Source organism: Phoxinus phoxinus, assembly GCF_949152265.1.
Source record: "Phoxinus phoxinus genome assembly, chromosome: 24".
NCBI lineage: Eukaryota > Metazoa > Chordata > Actinopteri > Cypriniformes > Leuciscidae > Phoxinus > Phoxinus phoxinus.
Genome location: NC_136899.1, coordinates 23,713,905 through 23,737,220, shown reverse-complemented (window position 1 = coordinate 23,737,220; position 23,316 = coordinate 23,713,905). Strand labels below are relative to the sequence as shown.

Genomic DNA, 23,316 nt, shown 5'->3' with positions numbered 1-23,316 from the left:
CTGAGCAACAATCTGCTTGTGAAATCTCCTGCGTACCCAGACAAAATTATTTTCTATTCTCTCTCTTTCTATCTGAGATTCTAGCACAACAGAAATGACTGGGCTTGCAATATTAATTTACCCAGGAGGCAACGCTGTGAATTAGAAACATCTTTTAATTCTCATTGAAGAAAAGCCATCTGGCTGCTGCAGAAACGCAAACGGGAGACGCTCCTCCTAACCTCCCTCATCCCTCCATCATCTTCCTCCTCTTGCCCTCCCTCTCTCCAGTGCTGTAAAACGACGGACCATTAAAATAATGTGTTCATCTACATAAAACTCAAATGGAATATGACGGATCATATTCACAGGCATGCCATTTATGCCTTCAATTAAAGCACTCATCAACTTAATTAAACATTCACTCCACTCAATCAGCCTGGCATACCTTACTGCCTCCAGACAATAATAACACCGGCCATAACTCTGCAAAAGTAAGATCGCTGTATCGAGTCCAGGGTCAAAACATCTATCTTATGCTATAAAAATATTAACTGGAAACATATTTTTTGCAATGTAATTGCAGTGGGGCCTATCAACCTGATACTTAATTTTAATGATAATAATTATTTTATTTCATGTTTTATTTCATAATGTTCCATTAGGCCTATCAATCTGATCATTTTTATAAATTGTATTTTATATTGTTAATATATCTAATATTTTTTTATTTTAGTATTGTTACTGTTATTATTATTACAATTATTTTATAAAATGTAATAAAATAAAGTACAGTTTATTTGATTGCTATTTCATATTTAAAATATTATATTACTTATTCTTAATATCTTATGCTATATAAATATTTACTGGAAACAAAATACATATTTAGAAAATGTGTTGTTTGCAATGTTATTGCAGTGGGGCCTAATCTGACACTTTTAAAATGAATTTTATTTCATATTCTCAATATATCTAATATTTAATTTTTATTCATTGTATTTATTTATTTATGACATATAAATATTTACTGGAAACAAAATATATCTTAAGAAAATGATTTTTTTGCAGCCCATTATCACAGAGCTTTCCTGTGGCGGGAGGGGGAGATGGAGGATAATGATGTGAGGTCAGGGAAAATGATGAAGGGATGAAAAAAACGACTGCGACTAAGGATGAAAAACAGGGAGCGCTGGTTGAGGGCAGTGGAGATGAATGGAGTTGGTCTATAAGGGACTATAAGGACTTTAAACCTGTTTTCCAGCCTGCTCTTGATGGTGACCTTGATCAACGGCTCCTCTGAGTTGTGGGCTCAACAAAAGAGCGGGAGAACTCAACGGGACACAGAATGGAAAAGGAGTGGCACTCAGAAAAAAGATCTGGATGCTCTATTCGGTCTTATTCTGTGTGTGTTTTTTAAAAGTAATTACTTTAACCCTGTACGATGACCTAGCCAGATAGAGTCAGACCCTTGTGGTCCTGGACGATGCAATCTGATTGGTCAAATTAATGGCCCAGGGGAGAGAGCTTCACCTTGGTGTGACTGTGTGTCGATGTGTCCAGACTAACATACACACATTACATGTAGGGCTTAGTGATTTACTGACAGGAATTTGTCGACTGGTATTGATTTGAGTATTTCTTCTATTGTAATCATGTTTACAGCTCACACACTTTAGGGTTCTAAACATTTCAACGAGAGAAGAGAAAATGAAGAAGAGCTTGCTAGAAAAAAAGTGTATTTTCCCCGTTATTGAAATTAGCCTCTGCTAAGCCCCACCCCTTAGATATTGTTGCTATGCTCTGAGAGGCAATTACACTTGGATGAATCCATTAAAAAAGAAAACATATATATATATTGCATAAAGTTTTTTTAATATATATAATATTGTGATTTTATGATTTTTTTTTTCTCTCCCAAAAATATCATCGGTGGTTTTCTACTTTTAATAGATTCAGAAAATTGGCATAAATTCTCATTTTTGTTTAAAAAATCTTATCATGAAATCCCATGCATTATGTAAATTTTAAACAGTTGATACTGCATGGTAGTTTTTGTTGTATTGCCTTTAATTCATGCTGAATTAAAACGTTTTTTTTATTATTTTTTTTTATCATTGTATTACAGCATTTTCTTTTTTTTGTGATACAGTATTACAGTAATAGGAATCTAATGAGAATTACCATTTAGACAATTAGGAATTACAAAAAAATGTTTTTTGTAAAATGATAAAGTGGGTGGACATTGTGCTTATAGTGACATGCAAAATACAATGTGTTATTTTAATAATTTTAGTTAAAAGTATGGGTTGAGAATATTACCTCAGTATTAACTCAAAATCATGATATCACCAGATCATAGACTTGTACTGTCTGTTACACACACTTAAAGCAGAAGTCAAGTAAACAGAAATGTTCACAATCACACTTCTCAGGTTGTCAAAGTGCACATAAACAAACAGAAGGCAACTGATGGTGGTAATTATATCAAACATATGGCAGTCAGCTCAAACACAGGTGTGTGTGTGTGTGTGTGTGAGAGAGAGAGTGATCTCTGGGCAGTGTTATTCACACATTCATAGAGTGTCAGACAAATCCGTGTGAAAGACGCAATGTCTGTAGCTGGAGTGATCACACTCTCTTGGAGAAATGCCTCAGCAAATATTCATCCGCTCACATCAGCTGTTACACACTAACTGTTACACGAACTGACTGTTACACTAACTGTTACACGAACTGACTGTTACACTAACTGACTGTTACACACTAACTGTTACACGAACTGACTGTTACACTAACTGTTACACGAACTGACTGTTACACTAACTGTTACACGAACTGACTGTTACACTAACTGACTGTTACACACTAACTGTTACACGAACTGACTGTTACACTAACTGTTACACGAACTGACTGTTACACTAACTGTTACACGAACTGACTGTTACACTAACTGTTACACGAACTGACTGTTACACTAACTGTTACATTAAAGGGATAGTTCACCCAAAAATAAAAATTATGTCATCATTTACTCACCCTCAAGTTGTTTCAAATCTGTATGAATTTCTTTCTTCTGATGAACAGAAAAGAAGATATTTTAAAGAATGTTGGTGACCAGACAGTTGATGGACCCCATTGACTTCCATAGTATCTTTTTTTCCTACTATTGAAGTCAATGGGGTCCATCAACTGTCTGGTCACCAACATTCTTCAAAATATCTTCTCTTGTATTCAACAGAAGAAAGAAACTCATACAGCTTGAAACAACTGAAGGTGAGTAAATGATGACAGAATTTTCATTTTTGGGTGAACTATCCCTTTAACTGACTGTTACAGTAACTGACTGTTACACTAACTGACTGTTACACTAACTGACTGTTACACTAACTGACTGTTACACTAACTGACTGTTACACTAACTGACTGTTACACTAACTGACTGTTACACTAACTGACTGTTACACACTAACTGACTGTTACACTAACTGACTGTTACACTAACTGACTGTTACACACTAACTGTTACACTAACTGACTGTTACACACTAACTGTTACACTAACTGACTGTTACACACTAACTGTTACACTAACTGACTGTTACACTAACTGTTACACTAACTGACTGTTACACTAACTAACTGTTACACTAACTGACTATTACACTAACTAACTGTTACACTAACTGACTGTTACACTAACTGACTGTTACACTAACTGACTGTTACACACTAACTGTTACACTAACTGACTGTTACACTAACTGACTGTTACACTAACTGACTGTTACACACTAACTGTTACACTAACTGACTGTTACACACTAACTGTTACACTAACTGACTGTTACACTAACTGTTACACAAAATTACTGTTACACTAACTATTAAACTAACTGACTGTTACACTAACTGACTGTTACACTAACTGACTGTTACACTAACTGTTACACTGACTGACTGTTACACTAACTGACTGTTACACTAACTATTACACTAACTAACTGTTACTAACTGTTACACTAACTGACTGTTACACTAACTGACTGTTACACTAACTATTACACTAACTAACTGTTCCACTAACTGACTGTTACACTAACTATTACACTAACTAACTGTTACACTAACTGACTATTACACTAACTAACTGTTACACTAACTGTTACACTAACTGACTGTTACACTAACTATTACACTAACTAACTGTTACACTAACTGTTACACTAACTGACTGTTACACTGACTGTTACACTAACTGACTGTTACACTAACTGACTGTTACACTAACTAACTGTTACACTAACTGACTGTTACACTGACTGTTACACTAACTGACTGTTACACTAACTGACTGTTACACTAACTGACTGTTACACTAACTGACTGTTACACTAACTAACTGTTACACTAACTGACTGTTACACTGACTGTTACACTAACTGACTGTTACACACTAACTGACTGTTACACTAACTAACTGTTACACTAACTGACTGTTACACTGACTGTTACACTAACTGACTGTTACACTAACTGACTGTTACACTAACTGACTGTTACACTAACTGACTGTTACACTAACTAACTGTTACACTAACTGACTGTTACACTGACTTTTACATTTTACAATATTACTGTTTTTACTGCATTTTTGATCAATTAAATGCAGCCTGGTGAACATGAGACTTCGTTAAAAACATAAAAAAATATTATACACGGTGTGTGTGTGTGTATTTATATATAATTAAAAATATAAAAATATTGTAAAATAGTATTACAATTTTATATAACTGTTTTTATTTTATTTTAATATATTATAAAATGTATTTTATTCCTGTGATCAAAGCTGAATTTTCAGCATCATTACTGCATTCTTCAGTGTCACATGATTGATGATCAATACTTTTATTCAGTAAGGATGCATTACATTGATCAAAAGTGACAGTAAAGACATTTGTAATGTTACAAAAGATTCCATTTCAAATAAATGAAATATAACTTTCTATTCATCAAAGAATCCTGAAAAAAAGGTTCAAAAATGTTTTCAACATTGATAATAATAATAATTAATGTTTTTTGAGCAGCAAATCATATTAGAATGATTTCTGAAGGATCATGTGACACTGAAGACTGGAGTAATGATGCTGAACATTCAGCTTTGATCACAAGAATAAATGTTACATATAATCAAATAGAAAACAGTTATTTTAAATTGTCATAATATTTAACAATATTACTTTTTATGCATTTTAAATCAAATAAATGCAGTCTTGGTGAGCATAGGAGACTTCTTTTAAAAACATTAACAATCTTACCGATCTCAAACTTTTGAACGGCACTGTATATATATATATATATATATATATATATATATATATATATATATATATATATATATATATAGATATAGAAGAACACTGATGGATCATGCACATTAGGTCCAGATTAACACTGTGATGTATCCCATACAGACGCTAATTATTGAAGGATTATGAAAGCACAGCTCGTCATAAGACAGTAATGGTGATCACGCCAGTCCCAGAGCATGGGTTTGAATAACTCCCTTCCTCAAGGCAAATATCACACCAACCTTTCCCTCGGCCATTATAATGCCGTGTAAAAGTCGCGCTGCTTAAACGAGACTAACTCGCCCTCATAAAAACTAATCCTCTCATAAAAATAAACCTTAAATCAATACACTACCAGCACTTGAGCTTCACAATCACGCTTCAGAGATGGGCGGCCTGCTTTGTTGAATCGCTGTAAAACGGCACAATATCACCTTGGACACTGAGGCTACATTTACACTGCAGGACTTAATGTTACAGTAAATCCAATATTTTGGCACATATCTTTTTTTTTTTTTTTTTTTGTCAAATGACGATTTCTGACTTGAGCTAGCCTATACATCACATAATGGCAAAAAGGGATAATTCAATATGAGTTTTCAGATGTACACTACAATTAATACTTTTACTCATTAGGGATGCATTCAATTGAACACAAGTGACATTTAAAATGATTTGTAGAATGATACAAAAGATTTCTATCTCAAATAAATGTTGTACTTTTGAACTTTCCATAGCAAAAAATCATAAAAATTACGGTTTCTACAAAAATATTAAGCAGACCATCTTAGACTGGGATCAGAGCTTTCTTTGAATGTCTTCTCACTCATGTTTGATTACTGTCTTTTCTTTGCACAGAAGTTTGAGTGAATGTTCAGTGTTTGTGATACTGACCTGGAAATCTTGTCTGTGCAAGACATAGTGATGAGCCGTTCTCCCTGAAGGACCCCGTCCCACGTCTGAACGGGACCCGCGCACTTCACCGGCAGCGTCCCCTCCCCGGATTCAATCTTTGTCCGTAAGTGGCTGTGAAACTTCTTCACCAAGTGTCTGTTGCTGTGCACTGTGGGAAAAAAGAGTGCTATAGGGTCAATGTTGGGATGCTAATTTTTAATGGCTTATATATTCATTTAATAAAAAACTGCAATTCACACATACTACATAATTTAACTTTTGTCTGAAAAGATCCACTGTCGAGGTCAATATTTAAATGGTTGGGTGGATGGTTGGGTGGATGGTTGGGTGGATGGATGGATGGATGGTTGGGTGGATGGTTGGGTGAGTGGGTGGGTGGATGGATGGTTGGGTGGGTGGGTGGATGGATGGGTGGGTGGGTGGGTGGGTGGATGGTTGGGTGGATGGTTGGGTGGATGGATGGATGGATGGTTGGGTGGATGGTTGGGTGGGTGGGTGGATGGATGGTTGGGTGGGTGGGTGGGGGGATGGATGGATGGATGGGTGGGGGGATGGATGTGTGGGTGGATGAATGGATGGATAGATTGATAGTGATGACCAGTAGGGATATTTGTTTAATGATCCTACAAGTTCCAAACCTGTAGGTTTCAAAATAAAGTGTTACCAAAAAACTTTTTTGAAAATAATGATTATGTCTGCACAAACATTCAAGGTGCAAAAAAACATGTTGTCCCACATGAGATTTTGAGTCATTGCATTTTTCAAAACAACATGAAATCACATGAAACCTTGACACATGTGTAGCATTTGGACACTTGGTCTGTATTAGACACATCATGTGCAAGAGAGCAGAAGAGATGATACAGACAAGCAGAGAATCTTACGATCAGAGGTGATTTCGTACGGCGAGTTCACACGGGCGTCCCCGCAGGGCGAAGAGCTGATGTACATGTGGAAGAGGACATTCTCTCGCAGTCTCAAACACGAGTCTTTGTGCCGTACGAAGATCGATTGTTCCCAGTCCTCTTTCCTTTTGCTTCAGAGTGATCACAGACCCCAGGCGGAAAGACAGAAGAAAGAGGGGAGACATGAGAAACAACCACGTCTGAAAGTGTTCAGCGCTCACATTCCCGGCTAATAATGGGCCGGAGACACAAAGGAGACAAATATTGGCCTTGCCGCGACCAAGGCTAGTTCCGTCACTGTCACATTCCCCTCTCGCGCTGGCGCTATTACTCTGTCAGAACAAGGCGAATATAAACGGCCGAGAGAACGGCGCGCTGTAATTCTTTAACCCAGATGATCTGTGGCTAGTCAGCTGTAGGGAGGACACGGCGCTTCCAGCAGAGCCGCCCCACTTTTACACATATCATCATAATTAGCATTAGCGCCTCACTGTGACATCTTACAAAAGACGTTTCGGAATAGTGCACGAGGTGAACTGTGCACAGGGAGCGCATTACACGCGCAAACATCATCGTCTCTAATTGGCACCTAAGCTGTGCTAATTACACAAATGACCTGCGATGTCAAGGGTGGGAGTCGTGTTGCTCCAGATCTGTCTACTGAGGAACAAGCTGATGGCCTTCGTGCTATTTTATTTGCCGGACATAATGACTTATCTTCCAAACTAGACTCCAGACCCAGCCAAGCGGGCCCGTTTAGCTGCAGATAATGCACTCTGGGACGACGCGTATGCAAATATGACATTACAGGAAGCTTTTCTGTGCTGCAATCTGCTACATCGAGGAAGACATTTAAAGTCTTCGCCGCCGCGCAGCGACCAGACTGAAATGATAATGCAGATTCTTTATGAACCAAGAATTGAAATGTGAAAAGTTCTTTTCTAGGTGTAAAATGTGCTTCTGTGAGAAAAAGTGTGTTTGCCTAAAGCTTTAACTGGAGCTCAGGTTCAACAAGTGCTCAGCATTCTTGACACGTTCTCTGACACGCTGTTGATGAGCACAGGAAACAACAAGACTTTTTTCCTGTCAGAAAGCAAGCAAATGTCTTGTTTAGAATAATGCACTCACGAGACAATGGGATGAACGGTAAATTACTGTAGAAGCTCCTTTCTGCCTCAGAGTCAAATAAAAAAGGTAATTGTGACCTTATATCTTAAACTTACGCCTTTATTTCTTGTAATTTTGACTTTATATTTCACACTTGTCACTTGATATCTCACAATTGCAACATAGTTTCTTGTAATTGCTTTACCGTAATGTGACTTGAGTCGCAGTCATTTTAAATCTCACAAATGTGATTTTATAACTCACAATATCACTTCATATATATCATAATGCAACTTTAAATCTTACAATATTTTTTCGTAGTCGCAACTTCACAACTCAGAGTGACTTTTAACAATGTTACTTTATATCTCACGACTGTGACTTTATATGCCACAAATCTATATCTCAAATGTGACTTCAAATCCAACAATTGCGACTTTTCCCCCCATAAATTGCGACCCTGTGTCTTTATATCTTACAATCTGACTTCATTTTTTTAACTTGAAATGAACAGGCTTTTTTTTTTTTGACAGATTGTAGAAAGTAAAAAGACTTAAATTATACATGTTTATTTAGCTCCTGTCATGTTAAGTAAAAAAAAACAAAAAACACTTTCACTTCCCTTATGGAAAAACAAGTACATTTTAGACTAAGACACAAGACTACGGAAATAATATTGCATCTTATAGTTTAAATTTATATTAAATGCAAATAGCTGAACTTTAGAGCTTTTTGACTTCATTTGTATATGCAATTTCTTAATTACTTATATTGTCTTTGAAATATGGTTAATAAATGTATTACTGAATGAGGATAACTATTATTTTGCTTGATGCTGCATCCTACAAGTTCATGACTGTCATATAGATCAGTTTTATTTTAAATATTTATTTATTATTTAGACCTTTTATGTAAAAAAAATGTTTTATAGTTTAGTTTAAAAGTGTACTTGAGTGTGTTAAGAAACAGTCATTAAAGTGTACGTCAGTGGCCTTTATTTAATTTATTTTATACCATGGTCTGGGTGAATACTCAATTCTGATTGGCTGCAGGGTGTTCATTAAAAAGTGATGTAGGACACCTAGTAAAGAAGTTCTAAAACCGTTAGATTTTGATTGTAAAACTAATTAAAATATAAACTAATGTTTAAAAAATGTGTTATTTGGCAAGTGAACATGGTACAAGCGGGTTAATGCCCTCCGAGGTGTCCATGTCAGGTATTAATGGACGACGTGAACCGTCCGACGCGCAGCCGAGTATGTAAGGTAAATATACCTTACCTTACATATATTATCTGCAAGTACAGTTTTTTTTAAATATATACTTTTAAGATTTAAAGTATATTACAAGTGCACATTCAATACAATTAAGTGCACTTCTATTTTTACAAGGGTTGATGTGCACAAAGATAGCACTGTTTTCTGAGCTCATCTACAGTTCCACCTCAAGATACAGCTTTAGCTCAGATAACATTCTTGTGTGGGAAAAAAGAGCTTTAACAAAAAAACAAGCTTCACATTTCTACTTGATATGCAAATGCATTACGATCAATTAGATTTCTGCTTCTTTTTACAAACTGATAAACGAGTTTAAGTAATCTATGGTATTTGAGCATTCACATACTTAGAGTTTTTATTTTGAGCACAGAACATTGTTTTAGGGAAACGCAATGTATATCAGAATGCATGACTTATACACACATCATGCTGCTCTCTAGTCATTCCTCATGTCATTTTTTAAAGCTGATTCTTTGATAAACACATCATCCGCTCTGGGGGTGATCGAAATGTTTGGTCTTCAGTTTTCAGGAAGTGTGCGGCACACTTGATATAAGTCCTCTAAATGCGTGTCCATTACCTGAGGTGTAGCTCTAGTTGGGAGTACAGGAACCGCAGCAGGGCTCGTCTAGTCGTGATTTCGGCATGGCAGTCGTTGACCACCAGGCCCTGGTCACTGATATATTCTCCGTTAATGCATTTAGTGCCGGTTGATAGCGCCACCACCTGGGCCTGTCTTAGATCCACACCTGATGAGCACAAACACATATAGGCATCATATAGCAGCTTAATAATATTGGATCTGACAGCAGACTTACTGTAAGTGAGTGTTGTCACAAATTTAATATGTGAAGAGCCATTAGCAGAGGTCATTTACATATACCTGTAGATGTCTTAAAGGGATAGTTCACCCCAAAACGGAAAATCTGTCATCATTTATTCGCCCTCATGTTGTTCCAAACCTGTATGAGATTATTTCTTCTGGTAATCAGATAGTTGACAATTAGTGTTCAACAGAAGAAAAAAAAACCTCATACAGGTTTGGAATAACATGAGGGCGAGTAAATGATGACTGAATTTTACTTTTAGGGTGAACTATCCCCTTAAAGATACAGTAACCTAAAACAACCTGTTTAATTCTAAATTCATATTCTTGGCTTATCTGCTTTTCTGTACATGGTATGCTTTATTAGTATGGTGTTGTTTACTGAGTTTAGTCTTAATATCACTGTCTAAGTTAGAATATTATTAACCCATGTTAGTGTTTCAGGCAGTGTTGCCAGATTGGGACGGTGATTTCCAGGCCAAAAGCTCACCAAAACCCACCCACACCAAGAAAAAAACGCCCAAAATTTTACTGCCAAAATAATGTGATATAATTTGATTGCCATGTCATTCAAGGTTGATAAGCACAATTTGTAAAACCAAATAACGATGATAGAAGTAAATAAAAAATAAATCAATTTACCAGGAAAACGGATCAAAACAGGGCAATAATTGAGGAGAATTAGCAAATATGACTTTAAATGTCCAGGTGGACACTGTCAAAACGGCAATCAAGAATTTAACCCTGGGAAGTACACATTGCAGAACATAACGCAGAATTTAGCAGTCAAAACTGATTCATCGTTGATTCATGTCTGGTTAGGCCAGTGTGCACTTGACCATGAAAGGAGTCGTCCCATATTCGATTTCAATTCAAGTAATTCAACTGTGCTCTCCTCTCAGAGTTATATTTACCTTTGAGTCATCTCCCACCACATGTGTACGTTTTTAGAGTTGCTCATTATCTCAGTCTTTACTGAAGATACAACTTACTGTGTCACTTTAGCATTAGCGATCACCGATCACTTGAATATACAGCTACAAGTCATCGTGTTAAATCGGGTCTTCTTGCTGATCGCTCGCTGATTGGCTAAAAGTGCGTGCTTGTCGGTGACGTCAACACCAACGCCAGCTGACTCTGCATGGGCATGTGTGTTTAGTAATGTCATGATGACTGATTTTATGGACTACATGCACACTTTAGTTTATTTTTTTAACAAATTAGACTTTAAAATGTAGATGTTTGAAAACTGCCGAACTGACCCCAAACCAGCCCAAATTTTGTCTACCTGCATAATCAAATTCAAAACCGCCCAATCTGGCAACACTGGTTTCAGAACGTCCCAGAGGCTGCGAGTGTCGTGACATCATCGCGTACAAAAGAAGTCCCATTTCATTGGCTAGGCGCCAACTAATAAAACGTCTCGTTATCGCCCTGCCCCCTCTGCCTTTCTCTGTCGCCGCCAATGAGTTTGCAAGTGCACAAGTTAGTTTTGCATCTAATATATCGCACAAATAGGTGCAAAAGTCAAGGTGCGAAGAATTGAAACTGCAGTGACAGATTTGAGAAGTTGCAAGTGCCTAATTGAGGTTGTTCTGCTAATATGAATGAAAGAATAAGTGCAAATATGTACTACAAGTTATGGCACTGTATTTCTGAATGCACATTTGTGACTACTTGTCTGCAGCTTCAAATTCAGAATACAGGTTTGTGACTATTGTCTGCGAAATCTGAACATTCAACTTCAAATTTTTATTTTTCCGTTTTTTCCGTTGTAGCTGTGAGTGTAAATTGTAGCATACAAGTACGAATACCTATTGTACAAGTTCTCAAATTTACATTACATGCTCCCGAGTTTTGCTACTCTTTTACCCATACTTCTAGCTGTAAGATTTCTAGCCACAGTTGCACGCTGCACACTTGCAATGCATTGGCCAAGCATTCACATCTGCATGTGCAAACTTGCATCGAGTGTTTCTGTCTCAAGGATCGGAGAGAAAACGCTCCAGATTCGACCGGGTTGACCGTTTAAAACACAAGCAGCACACAACTATACATTCTGCTGTAGTCCACAGTAAAAGCTGTTCTTTTGCTGATGTTCTCTACACACAGAATGAGTAACTGGTCATCAGTGTACAAAGCTTTCCTGTGACATTTTCATCAGCCACAGCGAGACGAAACCCACAACCCCGGCACAAAGCGCGTCCACCTGCCACGTCCCGCTGTACCTGTCCCACAGCTGCTCGACCCGATACGGAGGATTTCTGCACTGAGAACAGCTCAAGCGTGTGAGCCGATGTCTCAGCATGCTTAACCATAAAGCTCTGTGTGCTGGAAAAAAATATATCTCCCCATCGCTTCAAAAATGTAGTGTTCAGTGCCTCATGCAGACCTGCAGGCTAGAGGCAACATATGAGCTTTTATCAGTCGGGGCCCAGACGGAATTGCACACCGTGCCTCGGCCGCCACCAGCCTGGCAATAACAATAATAAAAACTAATATTGAGGTGGGGTTAAAGGCATAGCCTTTGAAATCCATTCTTCCACCTTTCGCTGCCTGCTGAACCGAGAGAGTGTGAGAGAGGAGAGGCCGTGGGAAGAGGAGGAACGGATGAAACGCAGGCCAGAAGAAAAGAGAGACCGGGTCCAAATGAGTCATAACTCCAGATCGAAGCGGTCAATAGCTCATTTTTTTTTCATACTTGTTAATATCAGGTTTATGGGACATTCTGACTGTGAAACACTACATGTATCCAGATAAACTGAGTTTAAAAGGTTAGTTCACTAAGAAATGAAACTTACACTCAACCTCATGTATGACTTATTTTCCTCTGGAGAACAAAAAGAGTCTAGCAGTCATGTGGTGTAACCATCAAATAAAAAGCAAGCGCATATTTTCTGAAACTGTGAATACATGTGAGTGTAGATCTCATAATCATTATTTTTCAAGTTTTCAAATCTTTTTTTTGTAATAAAGATACTTATTTGACCTTAACACAAACGTTATGAAAGTCAGCAGGGGTCTGTATGTTTCTGCATGCAAATTATGAATTATGAAATTGAATGGAATGTGTGTATATATATAAATTACACACACACCCACACATATATTTTTAAAGAAACAAATAATTGTATTCAGTAAGGACAAATTAAATTAAAAGACATTTATAATGTTTCAAGAGATTATCTGAACTGTTTATTCATCAAAGAATCCAGAATTTAAAAAAAAATGGATAATGTAAAAAAAAAAAAAAAAGCAGCACAACCGTTTTCAACATTGATAATCAGACATGTTTCTTGAGCAGCAAATCATATTAAAACGATTTCTGGAGGATCATGTGACACTAAAGACTTGATGCTAAAAATTCAGCTTTGCATATGATACATATATATATATTATATATAATAAAATTACAAAATATATGCAGTCATTTTTATAGAAGAGGGTATTATTAACATTCTTCAAAATATGAAATTTTCTTTTGTGTGAACCATCTAAGCATAAATCGAGCATCACAGCATATGTTTGACAGTCGTGAGAGCATCACTGTTGCATGTGACGAGCATTGAGGGAAAAGAGATTCCTGGAACTCCAGGGAAAATAAATCCTCGAGGAAAACAGTGCAGCCGTCCAGCAATAAACCATTACAATGAGTTATGTTCTACTGTTCGCACACTATTAGATGAACTCAACCTTTCCATCTATCAAAGACCGACCCGAACGTTCCTCTGAAGGCTAAAGCCAGCTGGTTCTGCCCGGCCTCCACCTGCCTTACCTGATCTATCCCAGCATGCATTGGTAAAGAGCACAGCAGGGTCCCAGCATGCCCAGGTTTTGTGTTCAGGCATCTTTATTCAACAATGAAAAAAATAAAAGTTAAAAGGCCGAAAGCACCACACCCTCCCAGTCTGCTCTCTCCACGCTGCTCCATTTAATGATAGTTTAGATCAATCTGGTGATGGCAGAGAGAAAGAAACGAGAGTGTGTAGTAATTTCTCTCCGTACCGGCATGAAATTGTTGTAAAGGCTCTTCTCTCGGTGTGTGTGTGTGTGTGTGTGGGGGTGGAAAGGCCTGTGGGCACTGCTGCTTTTAGAAGAGCAATAATCATCAACATCTCTGAGAAAGCACATTGTGCCAGTGAAGTGGGTACAAAGGCAAACACCCTGAACATGAACATGACTGGCGCTCTCTTTACCCTTCAGTAGACGCTGTGTGAAGAAGAGCAAAGGGAACAGCACAGTATCAAAGGCAAGTGTGCCAAAATACTGGAACAACTCAACTTATGAAAAAAATAAATAAATCGGAATTTGCTGAAAAAGTAGTCAGATTTAACCAACAGTCCATTTTAAATGGAACAGTTTATTGAACCTTTAAACAAAATATAGCCTACATAATTTTTTGTTGTTGAGAATTATATTATATCAGTGTTTTATGGCTAAGACAGAATAAAGCAATAAGCTCTGTGTACACTATAAAAAAAGATTAGTTGACTCAACTTAACTAAGTCAAGTCATCTTGTTGCTTTGAGTTAATTTGAGTCAACTTATAGTGTCAAGTTAATTACACTTCAAAACATGAATTGATGCATAAACTTGACACTATAAGTTGACTCAAATTAACTCAGTCAAAGCAACAAGGTTGACTTGACTTAGTTAAGTTGAGTCAACTAATCTTTTTTTACAGTGATAAACATGATTTACAGTGAATTTTGACCAGTTAAGAGGCATTGTGCGCACCATGCAGAGCGGAGCCTAAAACCCCCTGAGCTGTTCTAAACTCACTGTAAATCACGGCTTTACCGCACTTATTACTTTTATTAAACGGTTGATCAAAATACTTGGTAAGGTTTCATAAAATAAACACACAGACACAAATTTTTTTAATGCTATTCTACTTGGTAATGTAGTTCTTCACAAGCCGAAGTTACTTATATTGCATTACCCCCCTAATTTAAAAAAATAATAATATTTGCATTACGTATTATCTTTTATAGAAAGTAATGCGTTTTATTACTTTGCATTACTTTTTCTTTCCTTGCTTGCTTTTTAGCTTTTTAACAACAAAAAAAAAGTGATATTTTTGTTCATAAATGAAATGAATAATCCTCAGGCTGAAGGAAATGCAAATTCTCGCCTCAAACTAACCTTTTAGCTGTTCAGCCATTCTGGATCGCAGAAGAATAGGATGCAGGAGAAGAATGTTCCACACTCTTACTTCAGCAATACATTTTTTGTTATTTTTTTAGAAGATAATATTTGCTCATTAGCTCATATATGTTTGAACTGGATCATCAATTACATTGATGACATTGAGTAAAGTAGTAATGACAGTAAAGTGAGATTAAATACATAAAGTGTGTAATTTATTTATTGCAGTTTTAAGAAATATTACGTTTGCATTTCACTGTTTGTATTCATATCGAGGAATACTGAATCTGTTTTTGTGCAAGTGAGATGAGTAAACATGTCCACATTTAGTCTAGATCTATCATGTTTACACAGTGCACACACACTTACTGTCGATTGCTCTGAACATGACCGTCAACAAGTGGGAAAACAAAGTAAATTGAGTTACTTATTTGAAAAAATAACTCATATTTTAATTTAAATGCATTACTTTACTAGTTACCTGGGGAAAGTACAGTAATCTGATTACGTAAGTAATACTGATGTAATGCGGTCATGGCTTCGACCGCGTCTTAACCATGCAATCTAATATGGATCTCACACTCGAGGAGGAAAACAGCTCAATTTTATTCAGAGGCACAAATAGAGTAAAAATATGCTATTTGCAGCAAATGCTGTTATTTATTTGGCTAAAAGTAAGATGAAATTCTGATGTTTGTCATGTAAATCAGTGAGATAACAGTATAAAACGCATTTAAATATCAGTTGTCACTCTATTTCTCCCAATAGGTTGTATGATAAAACATACAATGCAAAGCAATACAATGATGACATGACTATAAATGTTCCTCAAATGCCTGATGGATCATATTTGTTATATTTTAACAAGATTTAAAAAAAGAAAAGAAATGTACATCAATAAGATTGTATACATTGTTTATGTAATACAATAATAGTATACCATTGATTTTAAAATTGATTTTATACATAACTACAAAAATGTAATTTATCAATGAAAAAGCAACAATAAATGTTCTAATAATCAAACAAAAATACACCAGAGACAGACACAAGACTACACCAGATGCTATAGGCCGTCACCACTGATCTGCCAAGACACCAAATTGCACCCGATTCATAAAAAGTGGCATATACAGTGATATCCCACTGTGAAGTGTGTGTGCAAGACACTATTCATCAGCACATGGGTCACTCTATGGAGGTCTGTCAGGGGAAGCCCGTATGCTGATATGAGCTTAATAAGCATCATTACCCCCACATTTTCTAAATGAGTTTTGTTTCGCACAACAAGGAAAGAATGCAGTTCATCAGCTTCTTTATGAGGCCATCAAATCATAAGGAATCATTAGATGGGTTTTTATGCGTACTCTGCTTTTGGGAGGTCTAACTACCATATTGGATTGGATGGGCAAAGTATATTTAAAAAAAAAAAAAAAAAAAATTATGCAGAAAGCGATTATTACTGAAAGTTGATGAATTTGCATTAAACGTATTTTCTTCAGGGGTAAAGCAAATGGCCGAGGTCATCATCTACCAAGTCATTTACATGCCATTAGGAATAAAGAGGCTCGTGAATTGATCCTTTACAAGTTGGTCTTGCATGTTAAAATGTTTGAATATTAAATGAGGTCAAAATGGTGTACATCATCACCATTTAACAAATTGTGTTCCAGAGATAAATCCCACCGTGAGGAAACCTTTGAGCAAATATGGCACGCTTATATAAAACGAGATGATTAGAGAATGAGCTTTATCTACAAAAACAGACCAAATAAATTATATTATCATTGGTAAATATTGAATCTGACTTGCTGACTTGCTTGTTAAATGTGTTCATTTTCTATAATAGTTCCAAATTTGTTGACTGCATTTCCATATTATTCCACCATGTTTCCTCTGAATGATGAAGTTTGAAATTATCGGAACATCAAGACTATAACTACACATTCAATATTGCATTTACCGTATTTTCCGGACTATACGTTTTTTTTTCATAGTTTGACTGGTCCTGCGACTTATAGTCAGGTGCGACTTATATATCAAAATGTATTCATACTGACTGAGATGAACCAAGAGAAAACATTACCGTCTACAGCCGTGAGAGGAATGAGATCGGGAGCTTGGTGAACTTGCTGACCGGTAACTTGTTGGACTCGCTGGCTTATGTTCATTTAGCCTATTCAGCCTCCCAGGTTTATGTTCTTTATGCTATTGTGTCGCTGAATAACTATTAATGTGTTACGTTAACATACCGGACACCTATTCAGCCTGTTGTTCTGTGTGCTATTGTGGAGCTGAATAACTTGCCTTTCCAGATTAAATGTCTGTTCTTGGTCTTGGATTTTGTGAAATAAATTTCTAAATAAATGCGACTTATAGTCCAGTGCGACTTATATATGTTTTTTTTTCCTCTTCATGGCGCATTTTTTGCCTGATGCGACTTATACTCCGGAAAATACGGTACATGAATATCTATGAAAATCAGTGTGATTTAGTGAAACTGCCGAATGCTGAATGGGGAATAAAATGCCATTTTGTCGTGATGCCACATAACAAGAAAACTTTTCAGACCCTTGGTTGAATTTAATATGCATTTTTCCAGCATAGAAATCAGTCTTTCCACTTCTGAATTGCTCTAAACACAATCATCTGTTCTCCAAATGTGGACGCAGACATGTTTGGTTCCCTTTACCAGCCTAACTGTGCATCTGATGTTCAAAACCCAGTATCCCAGCATCCGTACTGTGCCTGGCTGAAATACGATTACGCGCCATCTGATTCAAGCGGTGTCTGTTTCTTTTACGTTACCAGATGAAATAATCCAATAAGAGTCTTGTGAGAAGCACTCTCGCTCAGGTTATGACTCCCTCTGAGAAAGTCCCGCGGTTCAAAGTTGGACCCGCATTAATATTCCACCGGTGCCCGTGCCGGTCTACAAGATTCAATAGATGCTCAAAGAGCAGTGAACAGAACCCCTAGTGTTTCTGTCAAGTTTGCGTGTCTGCTCGCCGGCCACAGATTCTTGGGCACCGGCGTCTGGATCTTTGAAGATAACAGTCTTAATAAACATGCTCTGCAATTACTGTGAGGCAGAGCGAGCGGAGAGAAGGAGGGAAAGAGAGAGACAGAGCGGCGAGGACAGGGATTAGGTCAGATCTCACTGAAGTCTAAATTGATGAGCTGTGGTCTTCAAAAGAAAAACTTGATACTGATCCTGCAATGACTCCTGAAAGCCCGCAGCTGTGTCTTACACAAACACATTCGTGCCAACCTTTCACTGCAAGTCAACTAAGCTGTTTTAACTCATCACGGGATATATACTGTATATACTAGCAACAATAAACCATAAAATACCAATATGGGATAAATATCACTATTGTTTATACTGATGTAAACCACTATTCCTAAATATTAAATCCTTAGAACGACATGAGGGTGAGTCATTAATGACATTATTTTCATTTTTGGGTGAACTAACCCTTTAAGAACGCCAACTTTTGTTGAATTTAGGAGAAATCTACAGATGCAAACAGACAAAGTGTAGTAAAATAAAGACCTAAATGTGTATTTTGGACTTTTTTCACCACAAGTCTGAAAGAAGACATGTCATTGAAGACAAATAGCCCAAAATCTTAAATGTTTTTGCCTGCCGTGTCTCGCCTTAAATTAATGTAAACAGTTGAGAAAGAAAGCACATGTGTAACAGTGTAATGGGTCCATGTGTCAGGTCTTAAAGTGACAGCAGCCTAATATACCAAATATAATAATATATTTGGCAGCCTAATATATGCTGCCAAATGTCTAAAAAAAGTGGCTAGTAACTTTGGGTCTGGTGAGCAAAAAGGTTAATGTCAAACCCTGATCGTGATGAATGGCAAAAACCTTACCACTTATAATCATAAATACATTTTCACACAGATTCTCCAAATGAAAACAACATGAAAACAGTGTTTTAAATATTTGATATTTGTTTAATGGTATCTTTTTTTACTAAGCACTTTGAATGAAGGCCAGTATCACTGATACTAATATTGATATTAATGCCTATAAAAATAAGGTACAATTTGTAATTATAGCAATTCAATATTACCATACTAAAGCCAGGCCTAAACTGTTCATTACTATTTTGTTTATATTTATTATGTATTACCAATTACAGAACTTTTAATTCAAGTGAACTTAAAAAATATTCACAAAAACCCATTATAATTTGTTTTTTGCATTGAGCTTTTATATAGTGTGTAATAAGCAGAAATTAACAACATTATCAAGCTGCAGACTCGGAGCCTGCTGCATCTACAGTCCCGCACCCAGAGTCCCGCATTCTCAGTCCCCTCGTTTTTCGAGACAGCGCCACCTGCTGTTCGGAAGATCGTATAACACCCTTATCCAAATGCCATTGAAAACATTGGAATGCAAGATTACGGTCTCTTTTTATTTAAAGTTATCCAAATAAATATTTGCGTTCCCTGCTTAATGCATGTACCAAAAAAAAAAAAATAATCATTGTGTTCTCAAACTAACTAATTACCCAGTATTTATTTTTTGAGCGTGGGTGTAATTAAAAGGAAATTACTGATGTAACGGACACAAATACAGATTGAACTATCATCTGAAAAATATTATGTGATATTATATTGCTACAATGTTTTAGTTTGTTTTTGTACAATGTTTCAAATTCCATTTCTTTCAGTTCAACATATAATGGTCTAATTAACATTATACCATGCTAACATTACAAAACCTGTTTTTTGATATTTTGAATGTGAAGCAAAACTCAAATAATAGACAAAACACCAATAATAAACAATCTGTACTTTATTTAAAGATCACCTTAATCACTGTCATCTTGCTGTAAACAGGACAAAGCAAAGAAAAAAGGAAGAAAGAATTGTGTTAGTGACTTTATTTTTGTCTTCAATTGCATTCAAAAAACCTCCTCATTTATAAGTCGCTTTGGATAAAAGCGTCTGCTAAATGAATAAATAAATGAATAACGTTAGCTATCAAAATATTTTCGGGGGAAAAAGGCGAAAAAACATACATTAACGGCTCAAATTTTGTTACAAACTATCATTACAAATATTAAATAGACTGTTCATATGTTGGTGTATCGATGAGCTATAAAGTAGTTTGATTAAAAAAGAAATCATTGAATAAAATTGACGATACTCACGTTTCGGTTCTTCACGTGTTTATCCCATGATGACATGTCATTATATAGATCAGTGGTTTATCCATGTGTTTATCCGATCCTATTTGATAGGTGGCCCTGTCTCGAAAAACGAGGGGACTGAGAATGCGGGACTCTGGGTGCGGGACTGTAGATGCAGCAGGCTCCGAGTCTGCAGCTTCATACTACTCGAAATTAATGTGTTATTTTCCCCACTCCTACTATATATTAAACATTGGCAACTTGTCCCACACCATTAGACAGAATCATTGTGAATTTCATCTGGTCGAAAAGGCAAACACTGAAAACACACTAACAACAACCTAAAAATGCCTTTTCAACAAACACATTGCAAAACACCATAACCACGTCTAGCTTTACACATGCAACCAAACATTTTCTTCAGAGAAATTTTAAATGCACAAGTTTTTTCAGTGTCCATATAAAAGTGCAAAAAAAGAGTGATTTATAAACTGGTTTCTCAAACCCTTTCCCCCAGTCTGCTATTGGTCAGACTACACACCCAGAACCGATGTCATTGGTTGAGCTGTTGCTATAGTCAAGCTGATTGGATGCTTAAACTAATAACAATGTCTTGATAGTGCCACAGAGCCACAGTACTTGCAGCTTTAATGAATGACTTATAGTTGCTTGACGCAGAATATAAATCTGGGATGAGGGAAAGTATTTTAACTTTGGAAAAACCTTTAATATTGTTCTAAAAAACAACAAAAACAACAACCCAATACCTTCATCGCCTGTAAATCATTTAGTCTATTCTTTGACTTCTCTTTGAATTCTTTGTCTGTGGATTTTTCACAGGTGATAAAGTACTAAATATTTCATACAAAGCTCCACACTCAGAGGATACACAGAGACTTAGAGGTGCTTTTTCTCCCCTTATTGAACTTCTTAAATAATTCACAGGCCGATTGAAATGATGCCATACCTCTGGTCATGACGATGCCCGCGAGGCCTTTGTGGCGCGCGTGCAGAAGTGAGGAGCAGCCGGCCAGCTCGGTGTACTTCTCTCGCACCAGGTGGAATATTGCATCAGCAAACTCCTGCAATACACAACAGGTTCTTGGTAAGTTTGATTCCTTATTAAAAAAATATGTTCATATGGATGATATTTTGGTCTTCATGTAGTACATTGCACTGCACAGTACTACAAATATTTAGTAGTATCTTCCAAAAATAATTTAAATGTGCAAACATCAATTTTCCAGATCATGTCCAGGTTATCTAAACTCAAATGTGAATAAAAAAAATAAAAAAAAAATCCATATCTGAAACATATTTAAATTGCACAAAAACAGAATTTAAATTCCTTCATATTTTCAAAGTATATTTTATTCATCAAAAATCAATATGTAACAAAAAGATAACTATTTAGAAAGAAAGTCTAAATATCTGTATGTACTGCTAATTATTAATACAATTAAATGTAAATTATTTGATACGGCAATGTTACTGCTTCAACATTTTGATTAGAAATAACTTGACTTCATTCAGACAGGATATTGCATAATAGAGATTTGAACAGGCCATAAATCACATATATATGAAGCATAGTTAATTGCAAATCAATTAAATTCAGCGAATAGATTTGCTATTCCATGATCACACAATGACTTTGCCCATAGCATCACCCCCCCCCCCCATCACACCAACATGGTGACCCAATTAATTTGTGTCAAAACATCGGCCATCAATAGAGTAATTGGAAGGCGAAGGGACCACGGGCGTGCTCATATAGTCGGACGTTTATCTGAGACACTTTCGCTAATGGAGCAGCGTGATTAGTTTGGTGGCGTCTCAAATGGACCATCTGTCCATCGCTCTGAGTTCAGGGTTGAGGCCGCCAGGCTGAAAAATAACCTGGATCCTGCGTTTGCATTCAACAGACGGGCTTCGGCCCGATCCGGCCCTGTACAGCTGTCCCCGAACCTGTGCCTTTAGACTTTTCCACAACTGATGCTATTATGTTGCTGTGGAAATTAGTGGCTTATGGAGGCAAACACATTTTCATACATTACATACACACACAGATGCACCTCTTTACTGAGGATGTTCACAGTGTGTAGCGCTGATGAACTGATTGAAACACAACAGGAATGTGTCAGCTTATGGACCCTGATTGACATTACTGTCTTGACAACTCTTGAAGTGGTAATGGGTATGATAATGTTGATATGTTTTGGCGGACTATATCTACTATACTGCTACTGCAGAGTACGGGATTTGCTACTGCCGATACACACACGACACACTGCTGTGAGCACGTAAGACACGCTGCTGCTGTACAATATAGCATACATGAATTACCCGTTGCAGATCTATACAGGTGGAGCTGGGGAAGGTGGAGGGTTTCTGAAAGAGCGCTGCACTGCTATAGCAAATGCTGACCGGGTATTTAAAGGTTGAGAAGCGATCTCATTGGCTACGGATACAGCAGGAACCAATCAGCTGTGCCCAAATCTGCTTGCAATCACATTATTCTCTTTAGGGCACAGCTGATTGGTTCCTGCTGTATCCGTAGCCAATGAGATCGCTTTAAGGAGTTGTCAGCCTGCGCAATCTAGAGTTTCATGACATAACTTTCTATTTAGCAGAAAAGAACAAACATATA

At 36.8% G+C, this 23,316-nt stretch overlaps 1 protein-coding gene across 1 annotated transcript in view; it reads right to left on the bottom strand.

Moving 5' to 3' along the window:
- adarb2 (adenosine deaminase RNA specific B2 (inactive)) overlaps window positions 1–23,316 on the bottom strand; it is a 214,591-nt gene that overhangs the window by 9,980 nt on the left and 181,295 nt on the right. Inside the window, exons 4-7 of the mRNA XM_079602604.1 lie at window positions 21,634–21,748; window positions 10,118–10,286; window positions 7,133–7,284; window positions 6,228–6,396 (exon numbers count right to left, since the gene is read on the bottom strand). Coding sequence (XP_079458730.1) covers window positions 6,228–6,396; window positions 7,133–7,284; window positions 10,118–10,286; window positions 21,634–21,748 — 605 coding nt within the window. The remainder of the gene's footprint in view (window positions 1–6,227; window positions 6,397–7,132; window positions 7,285–10,117; window positions 10,287–21,633; window positions 21,749–23,316) is intronic.